The 26,442-nt window shown below is 35.7% G+C and overlaps 2 protein-coding genes and 1 long non-coding RNA gene across 6 annotated transcripts in view; 2 read left to right on the forward strand and 1 right to left on the reverse strand.

Annotated features, from left to right (window-relative positions):
- Positions 1-11,877, forward strand: part of Chic1 (cysteine rich hydrophobic domain 1) — a 46,319-nt gene extending 34,442 nt beyond the window's left edge. The window contains exons 4-6 of the mRNA XM_021734664.3: positions 2,997-3,053; positions 3,305-3,364; positions 5,512-11,877. Coding sequence (XP_021590339.1) covers positions 2,997-3,053; positions 3,305-3,364; positions 5,512-5,562 — 168 coding nt within the window. The 3' untranslated portion in view covers positions 5,563-11,877. The remainder of the gene's footprint in view (positions 1-2,996; positions 3,054-3,304; positions 3,365-5,511) is intronic.
- LOC144371601 (uncharacterized) overlaps positions 5,633-26,442 on the forward strand; it is a 77,794-nt gene continuing 56,984 nt past the window's right edge. The window contains exons 1-2 of one of the 4 annotated variants that reach the window (XM_078033968.1): positions 19,479-19,890; positions 20,585-20,662. In XM_078033968.1, coding sequence (XP_077890094.1) covers positions 19,885-19,890; positions 20,585-20,662 — 84 coding nt within the window. In that variant the 5' untranslated portion in view covers positions 19,479-19,884. Of the gene's footprint in view, positions 5,678-19,478; positions 19,891-20,170; positions 20,663-26,442 lie in introns of those variants that run through there. The other 3 variants (XR_013431518.1, XM_078033969.1, XR_013431517.1) reach the window with 3 other exon arrangements.
- LOC106145278 (uncharacterized) lies at positions 15,453-20,141 on the reverse strand. Its single transcript, XR_001230136.4, has 3 exons — positions 19,945-20,141; positions 17,781-17,942; positions 15,453-16,099 (listed from the first exon to the last, which is right to left on the reverse strand). It is a non-coding gene; the product is annotated as an uncharacterized LOC106145278 (long non-coding RNA).

Genomic DNA, 26,442 nt, shown 5'->3' on the forward strand with positions numbered 1-26,442 from the left:
ATTTTCTTTATCCATTCATCTTGAAAGGGCACAGTTCTATTGGTTAGCTATTGGGATTACACAAATTTAAAAGCTGCACAGCAAAGAAAACAATCAACAGAGACAATCTACCAAATGGGAGAAAATATTTTTCAGCTATATATCTGAGGAAGGTTAATATTTAGAATATATAAGGAACTCAAAAAAAACACTGAACAACAAAAGAACAAGTAAGTCAATTAAAAATGGACAGGGCTGGGAATATAGCCCATTGGTAGAGTGCTTTCCTCATTTGCACAAGGCTCTGGGTTCCATCCCCAGCATGACCAAAAAAAAAAAAGGACAAATGGGGCTGAGGTTGTGGCTCAGTGGTAGATCACTTGTCTAGCATGTGTGAGGCACTGGGTTTGATTCTCAGCACCACATATAAATAAATAAAGGTCCATCAGTAATAAAAATATTTTGAAAGATGGACAAATGATTTGAACAGACACTTTTTAAAAGAAGAAATACAAAAGACCAATAATTATATGAAAAAAAATATCTTTAGTGATAGGGAAATGAGGCTGGGAATATATATAGGTCTGTTGGTAGAGTGCTCTGGGCTCAATTTCCCAGCACCACAAAAAAATAAAAAACCACTGAACTACAAGATAATAAATTTAAAAAGTGATTGGGAAATGCAGATCAAACCTACATTGATGTTCCATCTCACTCCAGTCAGTATGGCTACAATAAAAAAATGTTGGAGATGATGTGAAGAAAAGGAAATCTTTATATGCTCTTGGTGGGAATGTAAATTGGTATAACCACTATGGAAAACAGTATGGAGGTTCCCCCCCAAATCTGAAAAATACAACTACCATATAATTCAGCTATACTACTCCTGGGTATATATCCAAAGGAAATGATATCAGCATACAAAAGAGATCCCTGCTTATTGAGGTGTTATTCACAATATCCATGATATGGATTTATCCTAGGGGCCCATCATATGAATGGATAAAGAAAATATTGCATATATACACAATGTAGTATTATTCATCCATAAGATAAAATGTCATTTGCAGGAAAATGATGGAACTGGAAGACATCATTTTATGCAAAATACACCAGACACAGAAAGACAAGTATCACACATTTTTTCTCATGTGTAAACTAAAAGGAAAAAAAAATGACCTGAAAGTAGAAGTGAGGCTATAAGAGATTAGGAGAGGTTGGGGGACACGGAATGGGAGGTGGTAGAAGAGGATAGGAGAAGGGAAGGGAGACAAAAATCAAAGCTTGATATATGTATGTGTGGAAATGCCAGAGTGAAACCCATTAATTTGTACAATGTTAATAATTATGATAATAAAAAGTGTTGGGCTTAGTTTGCTGTTTTTCTAGTTCTTTTTTTAGAGAGAGAATTTTTAATATTGATATTTTAGTTCTCAGCGGACACAACATCTTTGTTTGTATGTGGTGCTGAGGATCGAACCCGGGCCGCATGCATGCCAGGCGAGCGCGCTACCGCTTGAGCCACATCCCCAGCCCTGTAATGTAACAATATTCACAGGTGAAATGCTAGGGGTTCAAGATCATAGAAGCCAGAATTCTACTTACCACAGTCTTTTATTCTGCAAACTTGCTAAATCACTTATAGTTCTAGTAGTGTTTTAGTGGTTTCCTTGGGGTTTTCTACAACAGAATCATTTGTCTGTGAATGAAGACAGTTTTTTCTTTTCCAATCCGGATACCTTTTGTTTATTATTCTGGCTACAACTTTCAATATGGTGTTGAAAAAAAAGTGGTGGGAGAAAACGACCTTGTCTTGTTCCCAGTCTTAGGGGGAAAACATTTAGTTTGTCTCCATAAAGTATGATGGTAGCTGTAGGTTTTCCATAGCTGTTCTTTATGAGGCCAAGGAAGTTCCCCTCTAGTCCTAATATTTCAGGGTTTTTGTTTTTGATATTAGGAATTGAACCTAGAGGTGATTAACCACCTAGCCACATCCTCAGCCCTGTCTGTTTGTTTGTTTGTACTTGGGTTTGGACCCAGGGACACTTAACCTCAGAGCTATACACCCAGACTTTTTTTCATTTTTTATTTTGAGACAAGGTTGCTTAAGACCTCACTAAGTTGCTGAGGCTGACCTCAAATTTGTGATCCTCGTGCTTAAGCCTCCCCAGTTGTTGGGAATACAGACAACTATCACTGCATCAGGCTCCAGGGTTTTTTAAATTAATGGATGTTGGATTTTGTCTGTGCGTCTTCTAAATCTACTAAGACAATCACATGTTTTTTGTCTTTTGTTCATGTAATATATTATGTTAGTTCATTTTTTTGTATTCCTTGGATGGATTCCATTTACACATGATTCAAACTAGTATTGTTGAGAATTTTGTGTTTATATTATTGAAGGATACTCATCTTTTGTTTTCTTTATGCATTTGTGATGTCTTTGTCTAGCTTTGGTATCAATCCTCAGATGATGAGTTGGGAAGTGTTCCCTCTATTTTTTTGAAAATATGTGAAGGATTGATGTTTTTAAAATGTTTGGTAGATTTATCATTGAAGCCATCTGGTCCTGTTTTTTTTTTTTTCTTTGTGGAAAGATTCTTAATTACTAATTCAATTTCTTTATTTTGTATCCTGATTTTGTCTGGATTCTGTCAAGTGTAATGACCCCAAGATATATTCCAGCTGGCATTGTTGCTGATTTAACCAACTGTAAATGAGCCCTCTGAGTTTATTATATTTGCAACATCCCTTTCATAATGTAACATAACATTTATTTAAATTTATTTTGTTTAATTATTTTAAAAGTAGAACGTTTTCCATTTGTTTGCCTCTTCTTTTACTTAACTTTAACTTGGTGGTTGCTATCAGTCACATTGCATTTTTTTCTGATTTATAATAGAAAACCAAGAGGAGAAATAAATGGGAATTTACAAGTAAACAGGAAACTATAGATACACAGAGTAAACAAAGTTCTGCAGTTCATCTTGTAACAAAGTCTTTATCCTTTTCCTCAGACCAGAAGATCAATTCAGAAGTTATTAGAGTGGGAAAATAACAGATTATATCACAAGGTAAGAAATGCTAAGCAAATGGGTGCCTCATTTATTTATTGAAAAAAGTACTAAATGGGGATTTTTTCAAGCCATGAAAGGATTAGAGAACTAATATTCAACTATTTAATAGATCGTTTTATAAGGTATTTTAAGTGCTGTTTTGTATCTTATGCCTATATTATTTGCTGTGACTTAACTCAGATGTATAGGTTGTAATTGTAATTAGTTTAAGTTAATATAAAATTCTTAACAATACTGTACTTTCTTAGCTTGCTTTGCACTGGAAGTTGACTAAAAGGAAATGCGAAACTAGCAATATGATGGAGTATGTAAGTATGAAGTTGTTTTACTTAAATTTTTTTGATTTCATCCTAAATGTAACATTTTATTATATTTATCATCTGTCAGCTATTTTTTTCTCCTCAGATTGCTTACATCTTCTTTAGCTTTGTAGCCAACCTAAAATATCTTGAAAGTTTACGATTTTTTAGATGTTAAGTCTCAACTAGTGTGCTCATCTAAAAATATTGTACAATCTTATCTTCTTTTAACACAGTCACAAACCGCAGCATATGGTGGTAAGAACAGCTTCTACTGGACAAATATTTCTAAATGTAATCTTATCAAAACTTACGTAAAATAGAAATTAACTTCTGAAATCTGAATTCATACTTTGGCTTGTTTTTTCTTTTATTATTATTATTATTAGTTGTTCAAAACATTACAAAGCTCTTGACATATCATATTTCATACATTTGATTCAAGTGGATTATGAACTCCCATTTCCCCCTGTATACAGATTGCAGAATCACATCGGTTACACATCCACATTTTTACATACTGCCATACTAGTGTCTGTTGTATTCTGCTGCCTTTCCTATCCTCTACTATCCCGCCTCCCCTCCACTCCACTCCACTCCACCCCATCTACTGTAATTCATCTCTCTCTCTCTCTCTCTCTCTCTCTCTCTCTCTCTCTCTCTCTCTCTCTCGTTTTTTTTTTTAAGAGAGAGAGAGAGAGAATTTTTTAATATTTATTTTTTAGTTTTCGGCGGACACAACATCTTTGTTTGTATGTGGTGCTGAGGATCGAACCCGTGCATGCCAGGCTAGCGTGCTACTGCTTGAGCCACATCCCCAGCCCTCTCTTGTTTTTTTTTCCTTTCCCCTCACTTCCTCTTATATGTAATTTTGTATAACAGTGAGTGAGAGTCTCCTTCCATTTCCATGCAGTTTCCCTTCTTTCTCCCTTTCCCTCTCACCTCTCATCCTTGTTTAATGGTAATCTTCTCATGCTCTTCCTCCCTGCTCTGTTCTTAGTTGCTCTCCTTATATCAAAGAAGACATTTGGCATTTGTTTTTAAGGGATTGGCTAGCTTCACTTAGCATAATCTGCTCTAGTGCCATCCATTTCCCTGCAAATTCCATGATTTTGTCATTTTTTAGTGCATTTTTTGTGTATAAATGTGTATAAATGTGGCATTTATACACAATGGAGTATTTGTTTTTTTCTTGACTGACATTTAACTTTTAGTGAAAAAAGGTTTTAATGCAGGTTCAGTTTTTTTTTATTTTTTTACTGAAAGCTATACAACCTTGGTCGTAACATAAAATCACATATAGCATTATTAACATTAAAAATATTAAATTTATCCTAGCTTCAGGCTTCTGACATACAATATATATTTAATAATAAACATCAATTTGCATCTCATAAACAAGGATTATTATAGTATCTCTTCACTTTGAATAGTTTTTAGAAAAATGTGACAATGACCACAAAACTAAAATCTATTATTGATATAACCTTCAACAATATCTTGTTTTGGGCTGGGGATGTGGCTCAAGTGGTAGCGCGCTCACATGTGTGAGGCCCTGGGTTCGATTCTCAGCACCATGTAAAAATAAAACAAAGATATCGTGTCCACCTAAAACTAAAAAAAATAAACACACACACAAAAATCTTGTTTTTATTATTTTGAACCTTCCTGTGAATAAACTATTTTAGTCAATCCATTTGGATGCTCATATTTTTCACATACAACTTGCAAAAGATAGTAATCCTCAACTAATGCTTTGATGGAAAAATACACAAGCATAATAATTATTTTGTAATCTATACAACAGTTTTAATTCTTTCTACTTTGATTTTTAAAATACAGGTGAAGGGAGCATATGATAAGTAATAGGGTTAGCTTCTCTTCCCTCAAACGAATAGTTATTGTAAATCAGGTAATAACAACTGTTAGCTACGGGAAGTAATTTTGTTTACCTGTTTAATTTTTGAATCCCCAATCTAATCACAACTTATGGTAAGTTATTTACATAACTGTTTTATGTATTTCCTTTACTTTTTATAATATAGGATCAAAAGATAGTCATGTGACAATGAGTATAAGCTTTTCTGGGTTATATATAAGTTATATTAATTTAAAAACATTTTGTCAACATATTCTTGTTTGTTTTTATTTTGCAGGTTATACTAATAGAATTCTTACCAAAATATCCCATATTCCGACCTGACTGAGGAGTTTTATTCAGTCACTTCTGTGTTTCCTGTCATTTCCTACCCTTAGTGCCTTGTAGATGATTATGGAATGAAGATGGTCTCCTTCGCTGTGTTCAAGTTATTCTTTATAATGGTAGAGTATTCTCCTCACTCTTTTATTTTTGTTGGTTTAAGAAGATAATTTGCACATTTTTTTGTTGTAAAATGAGGCTTGTGTTTTGCACTCTCAGTTTTTAAATAAATACACATATACATATGTGTGTACACACACACACACACACACACACACACACACACACACAGTTGCCACTAAAAGTAAAACATCAGTGCTGGTGTTCAAAAAACAAAAACCTTGTTTTGAGCATGCTGCCTTATAATTTTCATACTCACTGTTTCTAAATATGCATCATTTTTTAGGCTACTTAATGCTCTGTAATCCCTTACTGGACACACTTAAATAAGCTTTTGGTAGCTTTTAGAAATGGTTTTACTCTGCTTTTAAAGGACATGCAATTAATAGCAATGGTTTGTCCTGCACTTTGCTAAAGTATCACTTATGTTAGTGGATAAAATATTTAAACTCCTAAACACTTGTAAATATTGTCTCTTTGCATAATGTAAAATAGGTTATGCCATGGTTTACAGAATGTAATATTACTCTTATTGTATTGCCAACAATTCGCATAGATTTTAATATGAATGTCGTTTGCAAGCATCCTTTTGAATGTAGAGACGTTAACATGCTGTTTTATGGCAAAGCCATAATAAACATGTTAAAATTTCAGGTGTAGGGCAGGGTTGCCCAATGTAACAAGTGGATTAAAATTGAAGTCATTATCTCAGATAATCTTTGTGCATTGCATCCAAACCCAAGAACCTTATTTTTTGCCATTTAATTCAGTATTTCCTTTTTTGAACTCCACCCCCACCCCAAAAGAATTTATTTGACATCTGGCAATTTCACAGCCTCACTGTCCTTCATTTCTTTCCCTTTGAATATTGCCTTTCCTTTGAAAATACACACTATTTTGACTTTTAAGAAGTATCTTGAGATTTTACTTGTCTTGGGAGGTAATCTAGAGTCCCATGAAACCTACTGCTAACCTTTATCTGGAGTTCAGATAGTCTGTTTTGGGAAACAGAGCTACTTAAGTTACACCAAGATAATATGGAGTGGCTGAATCATGGTTAATAAAATACTTTTAATCCTCTTTTTGAGGATTTTTTTAAACATTTGGAAATTATTAATGAAGAAAGGTGTTTAGACAAAAGTATTTTAGTTGGTACATTTACCACCCAAGTAGCCAGCCTTTGGATTGGTATGTGAGCTATTTCTCTTCACAATTAAAATGACAATACCACTCCTCTTCTACTAATTTTGAATTTTAGTGTAACAAAAGCTTTGTATCACTTCATGTAAAAGACAGATGTTTGCCTGTGTCTAGGCAGTATTTGTAATTCATAGTGCTAAAGATAAATTTAAAGTGTCTGGGATTGAATAATATTCTATTTGTCACCTTACAATCTTGCTGCTTTTAGTAAGCTTTTTTAGGCAAGCATTCATCCCAGTGAAGAGAACAATCATTTCTTCACATAAGGTGAAACCTTTTTAGGCTACTTTTAAAATTCATTCCTAATTTGAAGTTCACAGTCCTTGACCATTAGAAAAAGAAAAAAAGAGACACTATGTGATAGGAGATTATGATTGTTTGCACAAAGACTCTGTGGAGCTCCATTGTCCCCATGCCACCCAACCACCCACCCCGGTTCTCTTTTAATATATTATGTATGCCTGCAAATGTCATGTGTCTGCCTGCTGCAAAATTGAAGGTGTATTTTTATAGAAATGGTGGAAACCTCTGAAAATACATACCCACTGTCTTGTTTTCTAGTTAAGATCAGGGAAAAATTGTATTTGTGGTTTACGTTCCAGCTAATGTCATTAAAATTATGCTTCAGACTGTGACATTTTAATACCAAAACTGATTGCCAGCATAATATAGAATTTCTAATTATCACTGATAGAATAATTGTTTTTAAATGTCAACCCTTATAATCTCATTTTTCCTGTAACCTTAGAATTTGAACATATGGTTATCATAGTAACTTTTTCTGCCATGTATAAATCATACTTGGTTTTGTTTAAAGAACGGGAAGTGGTGAATTGTTTCCATGAAACAGATATTAAGAATAGTGTGTCTGGAGGTAACAGAACATAGAATTCAAGACACAATTGTATTTGTCATAAAAACAATTTGACAGAATGTGTAATTTTAATTTTAACGAATCACTTTTTTTTTAGTTTTCATTATTCTGGTTAATTAATCTTAATTTCTTAAACTACCCAGAAAACACCCAATTTTCTTTTTTTTTTTTTCCTATCACTTTCTCCTGTGATGGCTTTTTCAAACTGTTTTCCCTTTTAGGAGGCTGATTAGCAATTGGGTATTTTGGAGTGTTGGGGGGGAGTTGTTTTCTTTTTTAATGAGATTGACATCAGTGAATACTGAAATGACAAGAGAATTAATATTCCTCCCCCACTGAGGCTTTTATTTTTATCCTCAGGATAGAGCATACTTGTATTTTTCCATTGGGTTATGTTTTGTGAAAGTTGTTTTTCAATTGAAAAAAGTAATTTTGAATTTGTTGTATAATATTCCTTTATGAAATCTTCCATGGTGGTTTTCAGAGAAAAATGACATGTATTTGCCAAAGTATATAAATCTCAGTAGGTGTTAAAGTTACAAGTTAAAATAGTTCTTTGAAATTCATTTTCCAATGCTTCTTGTTTGGTCAAAGATTCTGTCCTAACAAATTGATTGAATTGATAATTTTAAAGCTCATCCAAAAGGCCAAGAGCATATGTAGTATTGATAAAAATATAGACAAGTATTATTTACAGATTTATTAACCCCATTACAGACATGTCCTCTTCGCTTTGTTCCCTTCTTGTCCCCATGTTAATTTAGGAGCGAGTAGTCAAATTTTAAAAGTGGAAAAGTGCCTTGTCTTTTTCTGAACAAAGATAATGTGGAAGGAAGCAGAGTGAATGAATTAGTAGATCATTAGATTAGAAATTGTTCTTTCGACTAGGTATGACATATTGAGTATCTCTTATTTATTATACATTCTGTTTCCTTGTTTTCCTCCAATCATGTGATATATTAATGACAAAATATTACAGAAGAGGACTATCAGTCACTTAAAAATTGTATAATTTTAATGCTAGTAAACATGTAATTTAACATGGTTTTGGAAGGACAGTGGTTATTGACTGAAATCCTACCAAAGCCCACTTAAGTATTTAATGTCCATACTCTTATGACTTGTAAACACTAATGTCTGAGAAATTAAATCATGTTGATTTTTATTCACTCTGCCATTTTAATGAAATTTATTTGTGGTTTTTGATAATTTAAGTAAAGTTCAGTAACATTTGTAAGCCTTTGAACGAATAGGGTTTTTCAAATGTATGAGAGCTTTAAAAAATCACTAGCATTATAATTTTGTTTACAGATAAGCCACCTCTTTAAAAAAATTAAACCTTACTACTTGAACATAAAACCCCAAACAATATTTCATTAGAATTTACTATATTGGTCTAGCAAGATATATAAATTTTATTCATTTGACTAATGGGAGAAGTTTCACATAGTGGAAATAACTTTTGCTAATTTGATTATAAGTGCTCAAATTCTTTAAAATTGGGTCCTCCTATTCCTTTTAAAGCAAAATCTGCTTTTAAAAGCAAAGTCTGCTTTTAAAGCAAAATCTATTCTGCAAAACAATTTTCAAGTTATTCAAGTTCCTTAAGTGGTAAACTATTAGAATTTTCAGTAAAATGAATAGTTTACTAATACCTGTTCATGTATTATGTGGGCTAAAAAGGGATACATCTATAAAGATAAATCTATATCTATTTATAAAATTATAAATATATAAATATATTTATAAATAGATATAGGTATATATTTATAGATATATCCCTTACTTTCCCTAATTTCCCTTACCTGATTCTGAGCCAGCCTTTTTATTTTGATGATGGCAACCTGAGAATACGTTCCATTTTCTGTGGACTTTGTCAAACTCATACTATATGAAGTAATGATCTAATATTGTGGACTCTAGGCAGTTAACTTAAATAGCATGTCAGTGTTTTTGTTTGTAAAATTATGGGGTTGAACCTAGAACAGGACAGAAAATTAGAGATTATCTAACATTCTGAGATTCTAGAAATCCACAGGAAAGTTTTATTGTACAGAATCTCAGAATGATTATTTTCAGACCTACTACCCTTTGTGGAAACTCTCACAGTGCCTTGCACACAGTAAAAGTTCAGTTTGCTTGCTGGCTGGCTAGTTGATGTGTGTTAATATCATATAGGCTCAAAGAACCTGATGCCTGCTAGACCTTAGTCCACCTTGATGATAACAGTGAATGTAGATTCCCTAGGAACTGAGGTCTGAGGTCTCTGAGCTTTGCCTATGTGGAATCTCACAATTGAGTTGGTATCCAGGCAAGAATTATAGCGGTGACAACAATGGAGATATGGAAGGATCCACTCTGAAGTTTTAATGTGAAGAGTTTCACATCCTATCCAACATTTGCTTCAGTGTCTTATCAAGTTCCACACTTTCAAAAAGATCTTTTGGAACAAATTGATAAAATTTGGTAGAGAGGGAAATGGTGTGGAATTCAAACCCAAGTCACTTCTAGTTTAATTCTTAGCTCTGCTGCTTAATTCCTCTGTACCTCATGTCCTCATTGCTGAAGTGGGGACAATAATCTGGACCTACCTCACAGGGGAATTGAGGATTTTTTCACATATTTGTGTGATTTGAAGATGATAGAAATATATACTGGATATCATAATTGTGTAATTTCTAAAGAGATTCCTTGAAATCCATGTCGTAATGTTTTTCTTTCACAGAACGAGTGTTGCAGTTTATCTATATATCAGTAGTAAATTTTGTTATTGATTCCTTGTTTGTTAAACATGAATTATTATATTATGTTAATACTTGATTTAGGGAGGAAAAGTAGGGGATGTAAACCAGTGGTTCCCAACTTGGGGTAGATGAAATTAGCAGTGGGGTTATCCTTAATCCTTTTGCATTATTTCAAAAAAGATACTAGAAACCATACTTTGACCCACAATATTCCTGCTACACAGCCAACTAATACATGGAATTTCCATGCATTTTGCTTATATTCTTTCAATTCTTCTGTTAACACTGATTAGAAGCTGTGAATGATTATGTGCTTTTGATTAATACAAAAAAATGACAAAAAAATTATTATTATATACTTGAAAACATAAAGAAGGAATCATGAAGAGATGTATATGGCAAAAATGTTGGGAGCCACTTTTATAAAGGAACTAAGGTTATTTGACCCTTTCCACAGATTGCTTACCTGGTCCCTAAATAATTAAATGCTGGGGGGTGGGGAGGCTAGAGAGAGAGTGAGAGAGAGAGAGAAAGAGTGTGTGTGTGTGTGTGTCTGTGTGATGGCTAGATTGGGCTGTATAACTTCAGGTTGGAATTTGCTTTCAGCTTTTTTTCTGTTCAGGATGATGTAATTGAGCTAATTCATTGAGGTGTGTACATGTAACTCATATACACACATTGGATTGCAAATGTGGAAAGTGTTATACTGTCACATTCTAGCATTGGACTAAATATCAATTTCTGAGTCTTAACGTAGTTCTGTATAAATTTGGTGTGATGAATCAAGGCAATAATTTCTCAAATGTTGCTTTTATTCCTGCTTATTTCATTTAAGCTTTTATCTTGGCTTATTTTCTTAACTTTCTGTTTGTTCTAGTAAGCAAATAGTGTAAAATTGTTTTAATGCTTGGACTTTGGAAAAAGTTATAAATGTTTGAAATTATATAATCTACAAGCTAGTTTGCCATTCTTGGACTAACAATGTACAAAATGAGTCTTGGTGGTGAGAACAGGACATCCAAATAGCTAGAAAGTGGATATTGATCAAAACATCTGCTTGAAAAGGCTACAATTTCTACTTTTGACAGTGGATTCCTGTTGGGACAGCATTACCAGAAGAGAATAATAGTGGATATGTCTATCCAAACAAAGAACTTTCATGCATCTTGTAGTGTTCCATAGCCTGTGGAATGAATTCATTTTTCTCCCTTGAGTCCAGGAATGATCCCCCTGGAAGAACTCAACCTATATACAGCTGTGCCAAAATGAAGGATACCTGCCTCTCTGAAACTTTCACTGCTGCTTCTGTCGTTGTTCACTTGTCAGATAAAGTTTTATTCTCAGGATGCAAAATTAAAATAAAGTGCAAATCTATGTTAGTGAATTGGGTGTTTCGGGGCAAATCTTTTTTTCTTCTTCACTTTCTTATTCTTCCTTTTGAAGATCGTATTTCACATTTCACCTCTTGTCACGTTGGTGAGTGCTATGTCTGATTCTATAAGTAATTTATGGCATACATCAGGTTTGGGAGCCCTTGTTTTGCCCAGTGTTTGGCATGTGGCCAAGTAGAAAGTTATTCTTGAATGACGTTGCATTCACCCTGCAAGCCTACCTATGAAGTATAATATTAAAATTAGAAGGGGCTGGGGTTGTGACTCGGTGATACAGCATGCGTGAGTTACTGGGTTCGATCCCTGGCACCACATAAAAATAAATAAAATAAAGGGATTGTGTCCATCTACATCTTAAAAAAATGAGTATTTACAATTAGGGGCCTCTGGATATAGCTCATGTGGTAGAGTGCTTGCCTTGCATGCACAAGGCCCTGGGTTCAATCCCCAGCACTATCAAAAAAAAAAAAATAGTACAAACTTACCAAGCATAAATGTATAGTGTAAGGAGTAGGGAATGTTAAGTTACTTGACAGAAGTTTTGACTCCGCAGCAGATTATGAAAGAAATTTAAGTTGCTTTTTAAACTGATTAATATGCAATAATATTAGATTTGTTTACTCTAAGCTTAATTCTTGTAAATTCATTAAAAACAGGAAAGTACAACTTAGCATGAAAAACTATAGAATGTTTCCCAGTACCTGTGGTAATTGTATTATTTTTTTATTTGTGGTAATTGTACTATTTCAAAAAGATTTGAAATTTTAAAATATTAAGGCAGAGGTGACACACTTAAACCTACACAGAAGTTTCATATTTCTGTTTTGAAAAGAAAAAAATTACACTGAGGATTGAACCTAGGGCCTCCTGCATGAAAGCATGAACTCCACACTGAGCTACACCATGAGCCCCTAAAATTCTCCTTTCAAACTTTATGGATGAGGGAAATATACATACTTCTTGTTGATGAGGTCTTAAATGTGAAGTAGGATGTGCTATATGGGAAGTGCTTGTATGTTACATTTTATATTAAGGGTGGAAGCCACGTGCCTTTAAATCTGCCTGTAAAGAATACTTAACCTTTTTCTTTTTGAGAACAAGGGGAATTTTTATTGAGAATAAAAATAGAAAGCTTTCTAGATTTCCAAATGAGTGATGAGATTATAGCTTGCAAAACTAAAGAAGAAAAATATACAACTATTTGATCAAAAACAGTAGATGTAATCATGAAGCAAATGGAGTGAATTCAATTGCCCAGAGATTGACATACCAAAGTCTACCCTTAGTAGTGGTTTTACTTTCTGTACATCCAGTTACCTTTGGTTAACCTCAGTAGAAAAATATTCATATTTGTCTTGACCCTTTCAAATCTTTCAAGACATAGTGACCATGTACATAAATTTATTGTATACATATTTATTTTATTTGTACTACTGGGGATTGAATCCAGCATGCTAGGCAAGTACTGAGCTCCATCCCCAATCGTTTTTTAAATTTTTATTTTGAGACAGAGTCTTGCTATGTTTCCCAGGTTACTCTAATAAATCTATAATCCTCTTGCCTCAGCTCCCAGAATATCTGGGATTAATACTTAACACTTCATAAGATAATTAAATATAGAAAATTCTCTAGGGGATACTAGAATTTTCCAGTTGTAATTACCAAGAAAATTGACTAGTAATCTTCTAGCAAAAATCAGGAGCCTGATTTTGTCTCTCATACCCAATTTTATATTATTTTGATATAATATACTACTTATGAATACACACACACACACACACTATAGTAAATAGAAAACATTGTTTCCTGAAATCAGCTCTATATTCTGGGTTTGGTGTGGGATATAAAAAAAAAAATACATGTTTCAAGTAGTTTGGACTGGGATTGAATTATTTGGTAGAAGGTTAAAGAAATAAGGAAATCCAATCCACTAGCAGACCTCTGAGGTAGCTGAGAGTCCAGTTGTGATTTATTTAGTCAAAGAAATTATCCTGGCTGAGGTTGTGGCTCATCGGTAGAGCACTTGCCTAGCACATGCAAGGCCTGGGTTCGATCCTCAGCACCACATAAAAATAATTAAATAAAGGTATTATGTCCAACCAAAACTAAAAAAAATAAATGTTTAAATATTTAAGAAAGTATCCTGAACTGTGTACAGTTCACAAGAATTTTCGCAAACGAAAGGTGGGCAGCAATGTAGTTTTTTTTAAGAGATAATTTTTTAATATATATTTTTTAGTTTTCGGTGGACACAACATCTTTATTTTACTTTTATGTGGTGCTGAGGATCGAACCCAGCACCCCGCGCCTGCCAGGCGAGCTCCTTACTTCTAGAGCCACCTCCCCAGCCCAGCGATGTAGATATTTAGATTAGAATAAATAATAATCCAAACAGATAGCAGAGGGATATAAAGGGGACTTGTAAATGCTTTTGAAAGATAAATCCCTGATGTTCCTAAAGTTTTCATAGAGTAGGTTAGGGGATCATTGGAGATTTTAGTGAGACTTTGCCTCTAAGGTAGATGAATGTGGTCTTGCAGAGAGAGTGATCAACTTGGAATGAAACTCTAGATTCAAATTCTGGCCCCACATCTGACCAGCTTTGATATTTGAGTCTTTGGTGCATTTATGAGATGGGATGAATATAGTAACTCTTGCCTTTCAAGAATATTGTAAGGATGTATGAGATTATGGATATGGAAGGACTTTCAATAGTGTAAAATGAAGGAGAGAATATTGCTGTCAACCAGGACCTTTCAATACATAGTAGCCACAGGGCACAGTGGAAAATGGAGGGATCCCCTCTCAGGAGAGGTAAATTGATGGAACAGCTACCACTATCAGGCTTCCATTTGTTTTCTTGGAATATTCCACATTTGTGTGCAAACCTCAGTGGCATGTACTGCTATAGATTACTAACTAATTTACCTTGCCACTTGCTTTTTCCCTTCAAACATAGCCTCTATTTAAAAAATTTTTTTCTTAGTTGTAGCTGGACAGCTTGCTTTTATTTTACTTGTTTATTTTAATGTGGTGGTAATGATGTAACCCAGTGCCTCCCACATGCTAAGTAGACACTCTGCCACTGAGCCCCAGCCCCAAACATAGCCTCTTCTTAAAAAAAAAATTATTTTTGATTTTTAGGTGGACACAATATCTTTATTTTTATGTGGTGCTGAGGATCGAACCCAGTGCCCCATGCATGCTAGGTGAGAAACTCTATCACTGGGCCACAACCCCAGCCCCAGCCACAAACATAGCCTCTTAAGAGGGTCTTGCCTCCTTTGAAATCTTTTTAATTGCCTTCCAACAAACTGACCTTACAGTTTTCAGCAGCTTATGCCTTGTTTTCCTAATATTCAGGTGGCATTTTTATACCACTTTTGAGAATGTATCCCAAACACATTGATTCAGGCCTCACTGTGATCAGTGATTCCTATCTGTGAGATTACGGGCAAGGTTAAGAGGACAGTGATCATAGAACAAGGGAAGCATGCAGGATCTAAACTCACTGGTTTGGCCTCATGAACATGATATTCTAACCAATTCTTTGCATTTAATTTTAAGCTTTTGGGAACCATATTATAGAGTGATATAAAATGTTATATATATAAAAAAAATATCTTTGAGCTCACCAATTCCAATACAAATGACTGTCTCCAGAGGGGAGGCTGGGATTTGCTTTTAATGGCAGAGTTGGAACTGAAGTTAAGGTTGCCTGATTCCCACTCCAGTATTTCTTATTCTGTTTTCTTTGAATTATCTTTGCATTGTTAAGAACAGAACCACCTCCCTTCTTCCTCCCGCCACCCCATCATCTCATTGTCTGATCTCTAAATCAGACAATGCTTCAAGCAGCATAATGCTAACTGTTCAGTAATCTAGAGATGTCAGAGAGCAGTCAAGGAGTGAGCCAAAAGATCTAACTTGTCACAGTTTGCCTTTTTCTTTTTTCTTTTTTTCCTTTCTTCATGGTTCTGTGGATTGAACCAGGGCCTTGTGCATAGGAAGCAAGCTCTCTACCAACTGGGTTGTATTCCCAGCCCACAGGCTGTCTTTTGTTCTTTCTCTTTTCATTATATTTTCATAGGAGCTGTGGCTATAATATTTTCTTCACACGTTTTCTTATATATTTCATGGTGTTTATCATGTTTGATGACTGGAGAGTATTCATTCCAATTAATAGCAGAGTTTACTTGCAGTCCATTGCTTCATCTGAAACGGAAGGTGGGGCAGCAAAGAAATTATATTTAAATAAAATAACCTCAAAGATTCTAGTTTCATCATTGTATTATAGGAGTTAAACAGTTATCCATCGTGAGCTTTTGAACAATTGCATTTTTCACCATAAAAAGATCGATGGAAAAATAAAAAACGATCTATGGTTTTGTACAAATCCCTTTTAATTTATTCATAAATGTTTACTTGGAATATATCCCAGAAATAGGATTGCCAAGTTAAAGGGTAGATTAACTTTAATGCCTCCTGAGGCATAGTACCAAATTGTGCTCCATAAAAATTTACACTTTCTAATATTATCACTATCAGAAACTGAAAAAAAAATTCTTGCTTTTTGACAGCCTCTGCAGTGTTGGGCTCCTTTTTTATTATTAACTTAAGAAAACTTAAAATGAATTTAATAAGTAATATAGTTCAAACTTCTAGGAAGGCTGAACATCCTTTCAAGTATGCTTTGCTCCTTTTAGACAGTACAGCATAGTTATGAAGATTATGTACACGGGTGCTAGGCAGACCTGAATTAAGCAATTTAGTAGCTCTTTTTATATAAAAAAATTTTATATTTGTCAATGGAATAAAATTATATATATATATATAATTATATATATATAATATATATATATATATATATTATAGCTGAGGATGAAACCCAAGGCCTCACACATACCCGGGAAGTACTTTACCACTGAGGCACAACTCCAGCCCATTTAGTAGCTCTTTGATCTAGAACAAGTTACTTTACTTTTCTAATCCTCACATTCCTCATTAATATAAACATATCAATAGTATGAAATTATTAGTGTTCTTATGATTTTTCACTGAGACAAAATATGGAAAGGTAGAACAAAAGTTCACTAAATTTTAGATATTTTTACATGATTTTGGGTAATGGCATAATGGAATGAAAAGAACACTGGACTGAGATTTTTTTTCATTTTTAAATTTTTTTTTAATCCTTGTAGATGGACAGCATGACTTTATTTTATTTTATGTGGTGATAGGGATTGAACCCAGTGCCTCATATGTGCTAGGGAAGTACCCTGACACTGAGCTACAGCCCTAACTCAAGAGTAAGGATTTTTTTTAAAGAGTAAGGATTTTTTTAAATCCTTGTCTTGTCTCTTTATGAACTGAGATATCCTTTTTTTGTTTGTTTGGTGGTGCCAGGGATTGAACTCAGGGCCTTGTGCATGCTAGGGAGGCACTCTATCAAGTGAACTATATCTTCAACCCTGAACTGTGATATCTTAAGCAATATGAACTTAAGTCTATTTATCCATTAACAAATTAATCCACTTATGAGGTGACAGCCATCATGATTTAATCAGTGCCTAAATGCCTCACCCCTGAACCTTGCTGCACCAGGGACATTTCTTTTTTTTATATCTTTTTAATGTTTTTTTTTAAAATAAATGCCAGTGGAATGCATTACAATTCTGGGACATTCCTTATCCAAATTATAACAATGATAAATGTGAAACGTTCATCTGTTATTTAAGAATAACAACTTTACCCTTCTATGGAGTAGATTTTTCTCCCCTTGATCAAACCTGGTATCTCAAGCTACCCAATTTTCTTCCATGAAAGAAAATTGATTTCTCTAACCAGAACTGCTTGGGGACTCAAGACAGTAACCAAGTTAAAATATGGAGTTTACCTGTCCTTAGTAGACTGTAATCTGCCAGGGTCTGGAATTTTGATACATCTATGAACTAGGGTAGTCCTTGTAAACAGAAATAACTTCCAGCATATTCACACCTCCTTCCTTAGCTGCGGATTGTCTTTCATTCCTTTGGATGGCTATCTGCAATATGTGCATCTTAAGACAAGTAAATAAGGAGAAAGGTTAATTTGCTGCTCAGAATAACATGGAGTCAGATTACAACCCTGAGCTATGTGGATTTTGGTTTATTATTTAGGCCATCAGAAACCTTTTAATTGTGATAGCTATAGCTTCCCAATTCTAGATTCCCTTCACTATGAATAAAACGTTCACTAGTCTGACTACCACTGTGTTCATGTTTGGAATGCTCTCCCAACTATATAGGCTTGTAAAGTAGACTTATCTGACCATCCATACGAAAGAGATCTTTCCTTTTTTGTATTGTCTGTCTCACTCACTGTAACCCTAAATTATCAATTATAAGTAATATGTGCTATTTCTGCAAATATATTTTGTATTATGACCATACCGATTTTTTAAAACTATAGTATAGCTTTTTAAATGTTCATATGTTTTTAAATGTTCATATGTGTATTTGGGGCTGGGGTTGTGGCTCTGTGGTAGAGTGCTCACTGAGCATGCTTGAGGCACTGGATTGATCCTCAGTACCATGTAAAAATAAAGATATTGTGTCTGCCTAAAGCTAAAAACCAAACATTTTTAAAAAAACATGTATATTTTTCAAACCATCTTATCCTATCAGGGAAGAAAAAGTTTTTAGGTTTCCTCTATCTCCCTGAAAGGCACCCTAGCACAGCATGTGGTAACACTAGGCGTTAATGAAGACAAGTAATGAGAAATTAAGTCAAAAGTTGGCCAATTAAATGTAGGGTTTTCCTGGAAATGAGCAGGAATTCCAGATGTGCAGTGTGCCAAAGGTCCTTGAGTCTAGACATGCTTCTGTATCAATGGCTTATATAGATTTATACTAGTATAACCAAGACTTTACATATCTATTCATACTTTACATATCTATATGCTTTTTATACCTTTATTTTAATTATTTTTCTTTATGTGGTGCTGAAGATGGAATCCAGGGCCTCACACCTGCTAGGGAAGCACTGCACCCCTGAGCCACAACCCAGCCTCTCTGTAGGGCTTTTAACACTTTCATAGCTTTTCCATTTCTCTCACAAAAAAAAAAAAAATCTGCTAGATACTAGAGCAGACAAAATTGTCTCCAATTTGAAAACAGGAAAATGAGACTTAAAATGGAGAGTTATTAGTGATTTACCCAAGGTCAAAACACCAGAACCATGATCTTCCTACTAATTTTTACTTCATTTAAAAAATAATCCCCACATCTTGGTGTACCTGTTTTGAATTGCCCACTCCCAATCCTTGATATATTTGCAATTCTGAAGTTCTGATACAAGGCAGAAATGGTCTGGATTACCTCTAGAATGAAAATTGGGAGTTTTTGAGGTGGGGGAGGGGGAGTTAGAGGTCCTCTAGGTCTACTCTCAAAAGCAGGGACAGTTTACGTGCTGCTTAGGTTGCCCACGGTATTTAAAAAAAAATTTTTAAGTGGTTCATGTTCAAAGAACTGAATAGAAACGCAGTGCTTTGTCGTCATCTGAAAGATGCGAATTGGATAATGTTGTGGTTCAACAAGAGTTAAAATGGGGGCCGGAAGTTCCTTTCATCAAGAAATCGCAGCAATGCAGGCGGAAGAGGAGGGAACAGTTGACTTTGTTCCGTTTTTTTCTTTTGGGGGGTCATTTATTTATCTATTTGTTTAATTAATTCTGGCTTTTTGGTACTGGGGATTGAACCCAGGAGCTCTTGACAAGCGAACGACATCCCCAGCCATTATTACATTTTATTTAGAGACAGTGTCTCGCTCACTTGTTGAGACTGGGTTTGAACTCTGTCTCCTGCACTCAACTGCCAGAGCCACGTGGGCCACCAAGAGTCCAGGCTATTAAATTGGGCTTTGGAGAAGATTAGAGAGACTGCCAGAGAGTTGGAGGCAAAATAATTGGGTCTCAGCAGGAGGGTGGAGGACTGCAAACACCCGTAGGCAACTGAGTGGTTAATGCAGGTAAATTCTGTGCACGTGGTTCCAGTTCACCAGCACTGAGAGCACATTCCGTACCTTTTGTAGTCTTCTCCGTGGCCAGGGACAGTATCCGTCTGCTCTCGTTAAATACTGCTGGAAAATCCAGTAATTACTGTCCGGGCAGGAAGGGGTCAAGCTTTGAGGTGAACATTTGCCAACATTTAGAGGCAGCTTGCCACCGCTTCCCACAGCCCAAGGAAGGCAAGAGTACTTAATACCCCCACTTCCTCCAAGTGGAGGCTGACATTTTCTTGCTGCTTCACCCAGCAGGAGGGACTACCTGGGCTTTATTATGACAAAGGGCTTTTAGGATGCAGCCAAGAAGCGACATTTTTCTCTTCCCGCCTCTGCCCCTGAGCCCCACCCCCTACTCCTTCCCTGGTCACAAGCCTCCTGTTCTTTTGGTGGAACAAAGGGCAGTGAGGAGAAAAGCGCGCTCTGGCTGAAGTTCACCTTGTGTTTTGCCAGCCTAGGGCAGGCAATAAACTGCCATTTGACCTCAGTCTTGCGGGTCAAGGTGAGCAAGCCTTTCCCAGCTGGGCTCCTTTTCGCCTCTGCCCACAGGGCTTATCTGCTGCAGAGTTCCCCAGTGGTAGAGCAGTTAACCCTTACCTGTCAGTTCCTTCTATCCCGACCCCAAATTCAGAAATTTAATTGCGAATCCCTGTCTGGATAGCAAAAGTCAGACCTGAAGCCAAGTGCAATACAAGGGGCCACGTGGAGCTGGGAGATAAAGAACACTGGCTTTTCACAGGTAAGATCTAAATCGTTCTCACTACCTAATGGAGGAAGGGGACCTCCACTGGTCATGGGTTCAAAGAAACTCAGATCGTGTTCTCAAACTCCAGAGGAGCCAAGGAGAAACCACCTCCAGTAGCTCTCCAGGTGTGCGAGCATGTGTTTGATTTGGTTTGTTGTGTACTGGGGATTGAACTCAGAGGTGCTTGACCACTGAGCCACATCCCCAGCCATATTTTGTATTTTATTTAGAGAAAGGGTCTCACTGAGGTGCTTAGCACCTTGCATTTACTGAGGCTGGGTTTGAACTCACCATCCTTCTGCTTCAGCCTCCAGAGCCACTGGGATTTCAAGTGTGTGCCACTGTGCCCTGCTACTCTCCAGGCTTGTGTGTGTGTGTGTGTGTGTGTGTGTGTGTGTGTGTGTGTTATTTCTCTTTTTCCTGTACTAGGCTCCCTTTTCCACCCACAATCTATAATACTGTACCAGGGGTTCTATTTAATGGAAGGCAGCCAAAATGATGAACAGGATAGCTTTTATTTTTTTGAAATTTTTTATATTTATCTTTTAGTTGTAATTGGATATAATATCTTTATTTTTATGTGGTGCTGAGGATCAAACCCAGGGTCTCACACGTGCTGAGTCACAATTCCAGCCCAATAGTATAGCTTTTAAAAAAAATTTTTTTAGTTGCCAATGGACTTTTATTTTAGTTCTTTATATGTGGTGCTGAGAATCAAACCCTTGCCTCACACATGCTAGGCAAGCGCTCGACCACTGAGCCATAACTCCAGCTCAGTATAGCTTTTTTTCAACCGAGGATTGAATCCAAGGCTTTGAACTTCTGATCCTCAGCCTCCAAGCCCCTGGGATTACGGGCATGACCACTGTGCCTGGCAACAGTACAGCATTTCAAGCTTTGAACAAAATGACATTCCAATGTGCAGTTGCACTTGGGTACCAGTAAAGTGAGGAAGAATTGTTATAGATTTTTTCCATAATGAACTGATTCATAGTGTTCCTTTTCTGTTTTTCACTTCTATGTGATTCATCCTTCATTGAGAATATTGAAAAAATTATCTGATGAACCATATAAACTGAAGCATTACACATCCACTTTGGGGGTGGGCTGGGGTAGTGACTCAGTGGTAGAATGCTCACCTAACACGTGGGAGGCCCTGGGTTTGATCCTCAGCACCACATGGAAATAAATAAATAAAGGTATTGTGCCCAACTATAACTAAAAAATAAAATATTAAAAAAACCCATACACTTTGGATTCCCTCCCCCACCTTATGAAAGTACCCTAACCTTCCCATAATTATAATTTCACCTTCCACAAAATCAGAATCAATGCATACCTGCTGCTTCTTTGCTTCCTAAAACATGGAGTGATAAATCTGAGGATGTCTTCAAAGTACTTTGACCTGAAATATATTAAATGTTCACATTTTATTTGCATTTGGTTCTCTATTTTTGTTTTTCCTGGTTTTTTATTTGCATTTCTGAGGTCCAATCCAGGACCTGGTGCATACTAGGTAAGCCCTCTACCACTGACCTGCACCCCAGCCTTATCCTGGATTTAACAAAAAACATTTCTTTAGCAGGGCACAGTGGCTCATTCCTGTGATCCCAGAGATTGGGGACACTGAGGCAGTAGGATCCAAGTTCAAGGCCAACCTCACCAACTTAAATGAGATCCTGCCTCAAAGTAAAATAAATGAATAACAAAGGGCTGGAAATGTGAACCAGTGGTAAATGCCCTTCATTCCATACCATGTACCAAAAAAAAAAAAATGCTTTTAAAGTGTTTTGAGGGGACTGGGGAAATAGCTCAGTTGGTAGAGTGGTTGCCATAAATGCACAAGGCCCTGGGTTCGGTCCCCAGCAGTATCAAAAAAAAAAGGCACACAAGTACTGTGCTACCTTTCCAAGCAAGATGTAAGGAGTGTGGAATGTGAAGCTACTTGACAGAAGTTTTGACTCTCAACAGATTGTGGAAGAAATTCAAGTGTTAACATCTGCTATTTTAGTTGCTATTCAAGCTGATTAAACTGCAATAATATTAGATTTGTTTACTTTATGATTGATTCTTGAAAATTCATTAAAAATAGAAAAGTACAACATAGCAAGTAAAACTATAGAATGATTCCCAGTACTTGTGGTAATTGTATTATTTTTTATTTGTGGTAATTGTACTATTTCAAAAAGATTTGAAATTTCAAAATATTAAGGCAGAGATGGCACACTTAAACCTACACAGAAGTTTCATGTTTTTGTTTTGAATTTAAAAAAAATTACACTGAGGATTGAACCTAGGGCCTCCTGCATGAAAGCATGAACTCTACACTGAGCTACACCATGAGCCCCTAAAATTCTCCTTTCAAACTTTATGGATGAGGGAAATATATATACTTCTTGTTGATGAGGTCTTAAATGTGAAGTAGGATGTGCTATATGGGAAGTGCTTATATGTTACATTTTATATTAAGGGTGGAAGCCACGTGCCTTTAAATCTGCCAGTAAAAAATACTTAACTCTTCATAAGATAATTAAATATAGAAAATTCTCTAGGGGGATACTAGAATTTTCCAGTTGTAATTACCAAGAAAATTGAGTTGTAATCTCCTAGCAAAAATCAGGACACTTGGTAAACCTGATTTTGTCTGTCATACCCAAGATAGGGTCTTGGGTTAATCCAGGCTAAGTAATCTGTATGTGGCCAAAGACATGTATTTTTTACCTATGAATTTTTTTCACACCTTTTTAAAAAATACTTTTTTAGGGCTGGGGATGTGGCTGAAGCGGTAGCGCTCTCACCTGGCATGCTCAGGTCGTTGGGTTCGATCCTCAGCACCACATAAATAAAATAAAGATGTTTTGTGCACCGAAAACTAAAAAATAAAATTAAAAAAATACTTTTTTAGTTGTTGATACACTTTTATTTTTATTTACTTATTTATATGTGGTGCTGAGAATCGAACCCAGTGTCTCACACATTGAGGCAAGTACCCTACCACTGAGCCACAACCGCAGCCCTTTTCAAACCTTTTGAAGTAATTGCCAGCACTGAAAAGTACGAGACTTCACATAGAAGACCAGATTCCTGGCTTTGTTGTTGTTGTTGTTGTTGTTTTCAAAGAAATCCTGCACATGGATTTCTGCACAAGCCTCTTGCTATATCACATCGGTCAGCTAGAGCTGAGAAGCAGCCTGACCCTCTTTGATGGAGCATTTATTTTGTTTTACCATATTCACCACTATTGTCCCTTGTCTCGCTGAAATTTAGGTTATATTGTTTTTTTATGGCATAATTAAAAGAAAGACAAAATATTTCTCAAACCCGTGTATTTCCAAATCGAGAAAGAAAATAGCTAGATATTTCTTTAAACTATGGCTTGGGAGTGCACTAAGGAGCTGCGTGTGTGTGTGTGTGTGTGTGTGTGTGTGTGTGTGTGTGTGTGTGTGTAAGGGAAGTGTTTTACATATGAACAGCTTCATTCAGTGACCTTATGTGGTGGCTATGGGCACGTTATCTTATGATCCCTGAGATTCTGCAGAGATAGTCTCTAAAGTCTCATCTAACTCTGGCAGAATGAGTTCCCCTTAGATGATTCTTGTGACATTAGTATATTTAGAACCGTTTGCCTTAGAAAGTCTGTGTGCGATGATGGATAAATAGTGTTTGTGGAACTGACTAGGCTTCCAAACAAAATACCTGCATCATTATTCCTTCTCAAGAAGCTGCCATAAGCAAAGAACGCCAACATGTTATTCTGTAAGTGGATTTTAACTTCATACCTTTAACACATTGAATCAGTCACCCAAAGCAGAATTGGCCTCCTTATTTCCCACGGGTGATACTGCCAAGATGATACTAACATGGTAAGATCTATTGGTGGCAATCTATGAAACCTGCATTTGTTGTTGTTTTTGTTGTTGTTATTTGGATAGGACTACCGATTGGTTTTCTTGTCTATTACTATGTTGAACCAAACTGATGTGAATTTAAAAGAAAATTTAGAAAACTATTTCAAAAATAGGCTAAATTCAAGCTAAGTGTCACTTTGACACTGCAACCAGAATGAAGTCAGTGTTTGCTGTAAGGACCTGTAGGAAGGTCTGATGGATGAAAAGGATGCTTATTAATTCAGTTATTGAATAAAAGTGTATGAAGCCTTTATGACTCTTGAAATACATTGCAACATCACTGTATGGGAGATATAACAAACTATTTATATCTGTCTTAGTCTGCATAGATGGGGAAATTTAGGAGCAGGAATTAGGAATAAATATACCATTTAGAGCTGCTAATTGGGGTGAGGTGCTGGCAAAAATTTGGGGAGATGAAATAGCCATGCTCAGCAACTACCAATAGGACAGAGGATCCTTTTATGAGTTTAGCTGAACAGAAAACATTAGCAAATGCTGCACTGACCATTCTACTTTCAACAGTTAGACTGGAAAACAAACTGCCTACACCCCTCTCCCAAACATCAACCACAGACTTCAATGCCAACTTACTGCTTCCCTTGATAGTTTTTTAAATTTGACTTCCACCTATGAGAAACTCTGAATGCATTCCCTCCTCTCGGGTTAATTTACTGTATTCTGGGTTCCTGTGGGGTTATTTCTCACTCCTGTAGGATAGCTGTCTCTTGCGAACAGCAGCCATGATTCCAGGAAAGGAGCGCTGGATTTAGTAAAAGTGTCTTTATGCTTCCTGCCTGCCATTTCCTTTTATAGATAATCTTGGGAAGGTAATTTAACTACTTAACCTTGATTTCTTTTGTAAAGTAGGAATGATTAGACCTGTCTAATAGATTTATTACGATGGAGTAAGGCAATGTGAAAGGAGTAGAACAATATCAAGTGAGTTTTAATGCTTCTAATAAAGAATAATTTCATAATTTATAGGTAAACAAAACCAATGCCTTTGTCAGGATTGCCTGCTGTTGCTTATGTTAGGCATGTTGATCATACAAAAGTTAGAATCTCATCTTGATGTATACCTACAAGGCACTAATTTAAAAAAAATACACACACACATATATATATATATAAAATATATATAAAATGATTGATAGAGTAGGGGAAGAGAAGGGTGAAGTACTGAAGACCAAATGAGAACAAATTATATTCCATGCTTATATAATTATGTCAGAATGAATCCCAGTATATATAACTAAAAGTAATTCAAAAGGCCAGAAAAACCCACTTTACCAAGATAGAAGTTATGGACATTCTTTCACTTACTACCTACAGGGCCATTAATATGTGCCAGGTACAGCATTAAGCATTTTTTCTATTACTATTTCTCCAGAGATTATGATCTTAACTACTGTGTGTCCCAACCCCCATACCCGGGATTGAACTCAGGGGCACTGAACCACACCACCAGCCCTTTTTCTGTATTTTAATTTAGAGACAGGGTCTCACTGAGTTCCTTAGGGCCTCTCTTTGAACTCGAGATCCTCCTGCCTCAGTCTCCTTAGGTGCTGGGTTTATAGGCCTTCACCACTACTATGTTATTTTTATATAATATACTGTTTATAAATATAATACACATTCATATATATATATATATATGTACATTATAATAAATAGCAAATGACTTGTTTCCTGAAATCAGCTCTGTATTCTGGGTTTGGTGTGTGATTTTTTTTTTTTTTTTAAATACGTGTTTCAAGTAGTTTGGACTGGGATTGAATTATTTGGTAGAAGGTAGAAGAAATAAGGAAATACAATCCACCAGCAGACCTCTGAGGTAGCTGAGAGTCCAGTTCTGATTTCTTT

Source organism: Ictidomys tridecemlineatus, chromosome X, assembly GCF_052094955.1.
Source record: "Ictidomys tridecemlineatus isolate mIctTri1 chromosome X, mIctTri1.hap1, whole genome shotgun sequence".
In the NCBI taxonomy this organism is placed as follows: Eukaryota; Metazoa; Chordata; class Mammalia; order Rodentia; family Sciuridae; genus Ictidomys; species Ictidomys tridecemlineatus.